Source organism: Papaver somniferum, unplaced genomic scaffold, assembly GCF_003573695.1.
Source record: "Papaver somniferum cultivar HN1 unplaced genomic scaffold, ASM357369v1 unplaced-scaffold_10, whole genome shotgun sequence".
Lineage (NCBI taxonomy): Eukaryota > Viridiplantae > Streptophyta > Magnoliopsida > Ranunculales > Papaveraceae > Papaver > Papaver somniferum.
The window spans coordinates 9,345,190-9,355,989 of record NW_020618825.1 but is presented as its reverse complement, the minus strand read 5'-3'; the positions used below and the strand labels follow the sequence as shown (position 1 = coordinate 9,355,989).

General features: G+C 34.1%; 2 protein-coding genes across 2 annotated transcripts; one reads left to right on the top strand and one right to left on the bottom strand.

The window, feature by feature from the left end:
• Positions 1 to 4,584: 4,584 nt before the first annotated feature.
• On the bottom strand, positions 4,585 to 5,452 carry LOC113326296. The gene is made up of 2 exons (XM_026574048.1): positions 5,218 to 5,452; positions 4,585 to 5,159 (listed from the first exon to the last, which is right to left on the bottom strand). Exons 1-2 carry the CDS (start codon positions 5,450 to 5,452, stop codon positions 4,585 to 4,587), a joined length of 810 nt encoding a protein of 269 aa, XP_026429833.1.
• A 709-nt stretch (positions 5,453 to 6,161) lies between these two features.
• LOC113326295 (B3 domain-containing protein At5g42700-like) lies at positions 6,162 to 6,711 on the top strand. The gene is made up of 3 exons (XM_026574047.1): positions 6,162 to 6,266; positions 6,362 to 6,568; positions 6,682 to 6,711. The coding sequence occupies exons 1-3, from the start codon at positions 6,162 to 6,164 to the stop codon at positions 6,709 to 6,711; spliced, it is 342 nt and encodes a 113-aa protein (XP_026429832.1).
• The last annotated feature ends 4,089 nt before the right edge of the window (positions 6,712 to 10,800 follow it).

The window sequence follows — 10,800 nt, the reverse complement described above, 5'->3', positions numbered from 1 at the left end:
ATACCCTTTTCATGGAACCAGGACTGAAGTTCTTTTGATTTGAACTGAGTTCCATTGTCAGAACGAAATGTTTGCAATGGTGGAACAAGTAAATTGTTAACACCAGAAGAGATGTTTGTGAGTTTATGACCAAATTGAGTCATAACAAAACTGAAAAAATATTGAAGAAACTTTAAAGTTTCTGATTTGGTTTTGATTAGATAAACCCAAGTGCATCTAGAATAGTCATCGACTATAGGAAGAAAGTATTTTGCACCGGAAAGAGATGAGACTGCAAAACGCCCCCAAATATCAGCATGTATTAATTGAAAAACATGAGAATATGAAGAAATACTTTTATTAAACTTGAGACGAGTTTGTTTCACCCATGGAAAAATATCACAAGAGTGATTACATTGAGAGTGAATATAAGGAAATTTGCTAGCAGGTTTATTTGTTCTAACAGATAAAGCAACTGGGTGAGAACTAAAGTGATAAAGACCGGCAATGCATTTACTCCATCCAATCTCCTTGTTCGTTTGATGGTCCTGAAATATGCAAGATCCATTTGAGAATGATACACAACAGTTAGCAGTGCGAGTCAGTTGACTAACAGAGAGCAAGTTAAACTTAAAACTTGGAATATAGAAAACGTTTAAAAGTTTGATAGGGGGTGATAAATCAACACACCTAATATGAGTCACAGATGTATAAGATCCATCTGGTAGTTGAACATGGATTGGTTTAGAAACCAAGTCATGTGAAGTAAAGAGAGAAAGAGTTGTTGTTTCGTCTGTCATGTTTCATCTTGTTCAGAAATCAACAACTTGAACTGATGGTGGTCGTCTTTTAAGAAAGTTTGTCAATTGAAAACAAACTAATAATGAGATAAACTTGTTAAACTGATAAACAAGACTTTAATCGAGAGATATGAGCACATGGAGATATTTGATCATCCACGATCTTATATGCGAAACATGAATATTACACAACGTCTTCACTGTTGATAGTTTGAAAACAGAGATAATGTGTACGAGCATCTCTGATGAAATCTGATAAAGATGCTAAATAACAACGATAAAATTGATTTAGATGGCAAATGTTGATACTCCCCAGATGTAGAAGATCTCAACGTCCAAGTTATATTTGGAGAATAGAAAAGACACAAATCCTTTCCAAATATCAAAATTTTGATAATATTGGTTGATGTGAAAAGTAACAGCACCAGATGAGCAAGGCAGTGCGCAGATGACGGTGCAAGCAGTTGATTGTATTGTACCCATTACAGTAGTAAAGTGGTACATTGATTTGAAATCAAGAGCAATCTGGAAAACCACTGCAATGGCTATAGATGCGAACCATTGCTGATCTATGGTGGAACACCATGAATAAAGAAAAAACAATTGTTATTGCGAGTTTGCAATACAGAAAAAATAACTATATCAATATATGATAGTTCAACGTATTAGCTTCTAAAGAACACCAAATTAAAATGATACTGACGAGTATTACAATACGAAACCAAAACAAATGGAGAGAATAATGGGGAGAATATTATTGTAACAGAATGATGTCACACAATATGAAGAGAATATATTTTTTTTTATATATTCGGAAATAAAGATGGAAAATATGGATAACATTTCCAGAAAATGTTGATTACCAGAATTTGGCAAGAATGGATATTTAGTTGTCAGTAAAAGGATTAAGATCAACTAAAATATTCGACGAATATACGCTCATAAAATCGGAGCAAGATGTAAATAATAAGATGTTGGATAAAGATAATATTTGAAAAATATTCGGCATTGAATATGATGGATAAAAATCAGGAAAAAACTGAGTTTGCATAATACATCTTTAACAGAGAGTTTACAAAGATGCAGTGAACCAAAAGGTGAAAATCAATTAAGACCCATACTGCCATGAAGACTTTGTAAGGTATCGATAGAAATATAAACCAGAAAACAAAGTTAACTGATGACGTGATATGATATTGCGAGCATACGACACATGATTAGCTCTACGTTGGATACCCATAAACTATGAGAAAATCGATACGATAACGAAAAAAAAATAAGAAAGCGGAAGCAATTTGAGCGGATCTCCCCGCTCTGATACCATAATAAATTATGGGTACCGAGGGTTCATAGATCGGAAAACTAAATCAATCAAACATAGAAGACAAGAGATTAAAGTGGTTCGACACTAACGCCTACGTCCACTGTGAAAACCCCGTAGGGTGAATAACATTATTGATCTCCAGAGATGATCATTCTGGGATAACTTACACTTACATAAGGTACACATATTTATAGAGTGAGTGATAGAAGATAAACTACAACTAACTAACTACACCATAATCAGATCCCCAAATATTGGAGTGTTGACTCTTCTTCTCTTTATCTTAACTAGAGTCTAGCGTAGATAGATTAGGCATACTTGACTTTGTCTATCTTCATGTACACGTACATAGTCTTCTCTTCATGCGAACTGTACGATCACCTTGGTGGTTTGTACACGAGCATTATATTCCAACATTTTCCTGTTAACTGCTTTGATTTTGGTTGTTTGATTTCGAGTTTAACTGTTCTTTAAATTACGTTGTTATGGTGCAAATCATGATGAGAATGTATGTAAATGTAATTGGATTGAACCAGAAAGGCAGAAGCGAAAGTGTGTTTGGAATCCTAGCAAGATCAAGGGTTCAATTTATAGGTTTGTATTTAAGCTGTAACTAGCACAAAGCTGTAAGTGGTTAAACATATTACCAATAACAAGAGTGCATTTGGAACACAGTGCGATCATTTATAAACGACTGTCAGAGATCACCTAAAGAGACAGTATTCTCATATGGAGTTTTAACAAATATCGTTGAATTTTGATGTTGCTTATGTGTTGATATGCTATCCATATGAAATAAGCTTTCTTGTGTGATATGTTGCTTTTTCCTGTGTAGGTTTTGAAGTAAGAAAATACAAAGGAGTGAATAACTACCAAGTGCAATTTTTTTTTATTTTAGGGTCCCTTGTTTTGATTTTTCCTAGGGCCCCTAAATAGTTTGGTACGGCCTGATCATGACAATTTGGTTCAGGAAACCGATAATTGTCACCACATACCATCCAAGTTTTAAGTTCACTAAACATTCACTTTTATATTATTTTACAACAACACAGACGATATATAACTTACAAGGAAATGATGCTTCAATAAAAACATGGAAATGAAAAAGGAAAATCATTATCGTTCATTATTTTTCTTGTAATAAACTTCAATACTTAATTGATAAATAAAAACAGAGTTTACAAGAAGTAGACCGGAAATCTGATAGAAACTCGAATCCCATCAGCACTACATTCAGATCCAAACATGGTAGGATATTGGTTACCATCCGCAAAGATAATGACATTTGGCAAGTCGGTCATTTTAAGACCATTGTCTTCTTGGCAATCCTGAGAAATTTTAATGCCCAAACAAAATGTATTATAGTCATCCGTCACCAAAAAAACATTTATGAAATGTATGATCCCTAGACCCTAAAACAGCTAGGACTAGGAGTATCATTAAAACAGCTAAGATAGTCCCTCCGTTCCATTTTACTTGATCGGTAAAGAATTTTGTGCTAACGAGTTTCGTACTCAGGTCATTGGTATCATCACCCGGGAATTTTCACTGGTCTCTTAACCTAGCTTTATAAATCAGGGAGTTTTAATGAAACCTTCATCGAATCATTAATCAACCAAATCATTTAACGATTCCGACTAGTGCCCGTATTAATTTTTTTTCATGATCGGCAAATGTAAGAATAGATAGGTATAGCGAAAGACACTCGAAAGAGCTTACAAACCCAGCAGACCCATCAGAGGCAAAGCACCTCTGAAAACCCAATTCCCCACGCTCTTAGCAGAGGCAAAAGCCTCTATTAATTAGTTATAGTTTAATCGGAAAATGGGTCATTTGTCCAAATATTTTTAAAACATGGTTCAAATGGACGAGTAAAAATTATTATGGGTGAAATGGACACCAAAAAATAGCAAGGATGAACCTGGATTCATCCTGACTTAAACTTAATAAATAGCAAGGATGAAACTGGATGCATTCTGATGTAAATTAAAAATAAGAAAAAGTATTTAAAAATAGGTAGGATGAAACTGTTTACATCCTGACTATTTTTACATTTTTGTCCATTTAAACAGTATCAAAATCTAAATGTCTTTTTCACCCAGGAATTGTTGATTTTGGTCTTTTTAACCAATTTTGTGTAGTTTAATTGATTATATTAGTGAGTGTGTTACTGTTGCATCCAGAGATATTAACGTAACCCGTTAGTATAAATGGCCATCCATCTTACGTAGTATTAGATAGACCCGTTAGTATAAAGCGCCTCTATTTGACTACAGTTATGATCGACCGAGTTTTAAGAGTGAGAGTAGAAATAAAAATAACCATAGTTGACCGGTATTCACGTAAATAATAGTAATGTTTTTTTTATTATTCAAAAAGGAATTTCATTCATAGGTAAAGAGGGTTTACAAAATTGTCATGATCTACCCATTCCCATTCTTGTATATCTTGAGGAAGACCACTATAAAACTCAAAATTTGACTAAGATAATCTAGCCATTTTAGCCAGCTTATCAGCCAAACCATTAGCTTCTCTCTTAATTGAAATACATTTCCATCTACTGATTTTACTTAAAAGAAACCTAATATCCAAAACTAAAGATTGGTTCATCCAATGAACATAAGAAATTAGTTCATTAATGGATTTTATTAAAGCTTCACAATCTGATTCAAAGATAATGTTGTTGAAGTCCTTTGCAATAGCCAAATTTGCAGCTGCTATCATTGCTTTGCATTTCAGTTCCTCAACTTCTACTCCTCTCTTCATTCCTCCATTGAAGAATTTCCCTTGCACTCCAAGACAGTTACCTGCACAATTTCTTACTATTAGTCCAATGCCTCCTTGTAATGTATCATGCTTGAAAGAAGCATTAAAATTAAATTTAACAAAATCATCATCTGGTGGTTTCCATTTTTGAACCTGCAAAACACCAATACTAGTATTACAGGAATTAGGAACCGTGGAGACCATTCTATTAATGACATCTATGGACATGGTTCTATTAGGACTGATGTTTTGAAAAATCTTAGTACATCTGTCCTTCCATATGGTCCAGACTGACACCATAAGTAATTTATTAAAATCAGTTCTAATTAAAATCAGTTCTTGTAAAACCTGCACCAAAAGTAAGATTAGATCCAGCAGAGAACCAAGATAGAATCCAGTTCTTGAAAGAGCCATATCGAGTCATAACATGACCAACATTGATATTAAGAGCTAGCCAAACAGACCTGGCATAAGGGCAATCAAAGAATAGATGATTTATAGATTCAGCAGGATGATCACATAAGCCACATTTCAATTCAATTTCTGGTTTGTATCTAGATAACTTATCTCTTGTTGAAACCATGTCTCTAAGACACTTCCAAACAAAAAGTTTAACTTTATGGGGTAAAGTAACTTTCCAAAGAGCTTTCCAGATTTCATGAGAGACAGTCAGGAGACCTGCAAGAGAATTAGTGGATCTAAATAATAGTAATTTGTTTTGTGTAATACAATATAAAAATCAGCTTTAATCTTACTTAATATCCTAATTTACATGGAAAATATTAAGATTTTGGATTTTTCATATATACTTTCACTCCCAAAATACTTCGAATAAAAAAAAAATTATGAGTCCTAGAATCTAGGAATTTATATCAACATATGGAAACAAAAATATTTCAAAGAGATACATACTTCCTCCGTCTCTATTATAAAGGCGGAGTTGTAAAAATTTGTAGTCCCATTAGATAGGCAGACTTTCAATTTCAATATGGGTTTTTTCATATATTACCCTTATTTATTATAGGTAGTTGTCACCATAATTAAGTTAATGTTTCTAGTGTTGGAATTTGTACAAAGGATAAAACAGGAAAAAGGATGGAAATATAGGAAATCAAAAAAAAATTCTTATTGTAAGAGAAACTCACTTCTCCGCCTATATAATTGGGAGGGAGGGAGTATATCTTATAGGTGATGATAATTGGGTGGGAGGGAGGGAGTATATCTTATAGGTGATGATAATTGTAAACAAGTCTGGTCAGTGATCGATCTTCTTCTACTAGTTTTATTATCCTATGGCTACTGAGAGAGCTGTTCTTTTTCAATCAACCCTTGGAGGCGCAAATCCAAGTTTTGTTAAATCGATGCGCCAAAGCGATGTTTACAATGGTTATTGGTTGGTAAGTATGCATCATTTTTTTCTTTCTGCAATCAAATCTGGCTTTAAGTAACGGAGGTCATTCATTTTTGTTCTTATGATTGAAAATATGAACAGAGCATTCCTCAAATGTTTTGCGTGGATCACCTACCGAATCGTGATGCAGCGATTACCTTGGTAGATTCTCAAGGGGTAGAGTTCGATGCTCGTTATCTCCGTCTCGGGAGGGGATTGACCGGAGGTTGGAAAAGATTTGCTTGGCAGCATAACCTTGTTCATGGCGACGCTCTGGTGTTCGAGCGACCTGAACCAACCGTATTTAGGGTGAGTGGTAATATAATCTTCAATTTGCATGTCAGCATTTATAAGCACTTGTTTCCGGTTCGATAAGGCTTAAGAGTTTATCTGGTTTAATCATATACATGTTGCTTTTATAGGTTTACATATTCAGAGCTGTGGATGTTTGAAGTACTGGTTGGTGCTCTTAGACTGGAATGCTATTTGGAATGCAGTTTAGATTACCAGGTTAGATGTAGCATTAGTACTCCGCGGTTTACAGGAAAATAATCGACGAATTAGTACGTAGAGTAGGGTTTTTTTTCGTTGCAAGTTAGCTACTTGCTAGGGTTTTTCCTTCCATGTGGATAACTTAAAAACACATCATATGGAAAATGATGATCTAAATGAAAATTTTCATGCCAAACTTGTATGCAAGTTGCCGAAAACATCACAATACTCAAATTTGCGCAGTGCTGTCAAAATATTTCTGGTTGCGCAGTGCTCGTAACTGATTATGGCATTTCAACTAAAAGATTATAGAATTGTAGCTAGAGTTTTTCAAAAGACATACAATTAGGTCATTATCCAACAAATTCAGAAAACTTAAACCACCAGTTGACCAGTTGATAAGTTTCCCTCACATACCAATCGAGAGCGATGAGGAGAACATGAACTGGAATAATCTTAAGCCGCACATTCTAAAGTTTCCGCACTAGATGTACGTACAAGTTCAGGAGTGCGTTTTCCAGCTGAACATCTATCTGAATCTCAAGGCTCATTATATATGACACATGACTGGCAGCAGGCAAGGAGTGCAACCACTACTATGTGGTTGTGTGGCGCACCGCATGCGTGCAGTGTAAAATTTTCCACATGATAATGTACAAAGGAATCAGAAGTTCACAAACCTTGTTGGATAAGTAGTCTCAACATTTCGTCACATCCTTCAAAATTGACTTCAAGAAAATATAAGACGGCTTAACACGAGCCAACAGTTTCACTCCTAAACTACAACAACAAATCAAACCAAAATTTTCAGTCAAACACTTCTACAGTTTCGCATACAAAATCGAGTAATGAGTAGTGTAGTTGGAGAATTTACCCATGAATCTTATTCGTGATACTCCCTTCAGGAGCTTCTCCAAGACCAGCCCAAGCTTTATTCATCAACGGACTATGTATTAGAGTATTAGATATAAGTGTGTCATTAGCATGTGTCAAGTCAAGTCAACTGATCAACATTGACTTGACTTGTATTATTACAGCTAATGATTCTCTTTAAATACTAATAATTAATCTGTCTATAAGAACAACTGAAAATACTTCTTTCAATAATAATATTTTCTTCAGTGTTTCTCATGGTATCAGACGATCCTGAGAGTAAATTTTTCTGCTAATTTTTTTTTCAATAATCTTTTGCAGCAACATACGAATCTCAACATCTTTTTCAATACCTATTGATTCAAGTTCATCATATTCTTTACAACAACTTTTTCTAGGTTAAAATACATCAAGATTTTATTCAAGATTTTTCAAGAAATTTATTTGGTTCTGTAGATCTGGTTCATGTCATCTACAATTGTTTACAGAAGACGCAAAAACACGGCTTATACTTCAAATTTCGCTGCTAATCCGAGTAACTTTACCATTCCTTTCACCAATATTTCGAATTTTGTTTCTGCAAAATTAGGTCCAAATAATTTGCTTTTATGGCGAGATCAAATATTCTTGTCTCTACTGATTTATATGGTTATGTTACTGGTGATATCATTGAACCTGTTAAGAATGTGGAAGTTGATGGAGTCTTAACTCTTAACCCTCAATAGGTCCTTTGGAGGAAAATCGATTGTTTTGTTACTAGCTGTATGAAAGCTACTTTTACAGATTCTGTAATTGATGATGTATTAGGTTTATCTACTGCTAGGGAAATTTGAGAGTATCTTGCAATTACTTTTAGGAGTCAGTTCATAGCCAGGAAGATTATGCTTATAAATCAATTGTATAATATTAAGAAAGGAAATCTTACAATCTTGGTTTATTTGCAAAATTTCAAAACAATAGCTGATTCTTTAGCTGCAATTGGAGAAAAGATGAGTGATTCTGATTTGGTTTTGTATGTGCTTCATGGGTTAGGAAGAGAATTTGATACATTTGTAGTAGCTGCACAAAACAGGGAAACTCCATTCACTTTTGCAGAATTAAAACCAAGACTCTTGAATCATGAGCAATGGCTTCTTGAACAACATCAAGATTCCAGTAATATTTTTGATACTCAACATCCTACTGCTCTTTATGGTAAAAATGAAAATGGTGGAAATAATTTTTCTGGGAATGGTAAAGGCAAGCCAAGGAATAATGGTTTTCCTACAAGAAGTAATCATAGTCAAGGTCAAGGCAGTACATTTGGGCAAAGTAATGGTAATGGAAGTATAACAATTTCAAGCCTAATACTGGTTTTCCTACAAGAAGTAATCATAGTCAAGGTCAAGGCAGTACATTTGGGAAAAGTAATGGTAATGGAAGTATAAGGGATTTTTCATCAGTGGATTGTCAGATATGTAGAACGAAAGGACATTATGCTAGCAGGTGTTATTTTCTCTATTATCCTCCAACTTTTACTAATCCTGCTAATGAGGCTCAGCACAATTCAACTCAACATGCTTTTAAAACTTTTAATGAAGCCAGCACTTCAACTCAACATGATTATGATGCTCCTTCTACTTCAACTGCAACTCATTGGATTTCTAATTCTGGTGCTACTGCACACATGACTGGGGATGAAACTCTACTTCATAATTCTTCTTCTTACAGGGGAAAGGATCAAGTACAAGTTGGCAATGGTAAGTCTCTTGCCATAACTTCAGTTGGTAATTCTCATGTTAATATATCTGCAACCAGTTTTAGATTAAATAAGGTTTTGTTAGTTCCTGATATGAGACATAATTTGTTGTCAGTTGCAAAATTTACTAAAGATAATTCTTGCTATTTCAAGTTTTATCCAGATGGGTATGAAATTAGGGATATATATTCTGATGTTCTTCTTGCTTATGAAAAAGTAGTCAATAACTTGTATCCCATTACTCATGTTCATAATACTCATTTTTCTCTATCTGCCACTTTATCTGCCCCTTCTCATGTGTGGCATGCTAGATTAGGTCATCCATCTAATCTAATTCTTCAAAAACTTCATTCTGCTAAACAAATTGTTTTAAATTCAGCTTTGCCTTCTACTCTGTCATCCATGTCAACTTGCAAAAAGTAAAAATCTTCCATTTTAGTTATCTTCCTCTCATGAGCAAAAACCTTTGGCTTTAGTGCATTGTGATGTATGGGGGCCTACAGTTCCATCTCTTAAAGGTTATAGATACTATATTCTATTTGTTGATGATTTTAGTAGGTTTGATTGGATTTATCCAATGGAACTGAAGTTTGATGTTTCTCAGTGTTTTCTACGTTTCAAAACTCATACAGAAAATCAGTTTTGTACTAAAATTTTAGCTTTTCAAGTTGATGGTGCAGCTGAACTTGTCAAGGGACATTTTCAAACTGTGTTACAATCTAGTGGTATTAAAATTAGAATTTCTTGTCCAAAAACACCACAACAAAATGGTTTGGCTGAACGTAAGCATAGGCATATAACTGAAATGGGCAATACTCTACTGTTTAACTCTTCTTGTCCAAAAGAGTACTGGTATGATGCTTTTCTCACTGCTTCTTATCTTATTAATAAAACTCCAATTAAGATTTTAAATTTTAAAACTCCTTTTGAAGTCTTATTTGGTGTTTCTCCGGATTTTAGTTTTCTTAAAACTTTTGGCACCCTTTGCTATCCTAATCTTGCTCATTCAAGAGCAGATAAGTTGTCCCCAAAATCAGTAAAATGTATTTTTATTGGTTATAGCCCTATTCATAAAGGCTACAACTGTTATAATCCAGTCACTAAAAGGCTTTATGTTTCAAGACATGTTACTTTTTCTGAAACAAAATTTTATTTTGCTTCTACATCTGATTCTTTACATTCCATTCCTTGCATTGAAAATGTTTCTCATCCCTCATCTTTTCTTGAACCTGTTCCAACTAGCACCATTGTTACTAGGTCTCAAACAGGTATTTCAAAGACAACAATTTTCAATGATCATGTTACTTATCATTCTGTTAAATATCCTATTTCTTCACTATATACATCTTTATTGACTACTATTACTGAGCCAAAATATTTTAAGGAGGCAATGAAAAATCCTGATTGGCAGGTATCAATGAAGGATGAATATACTGCA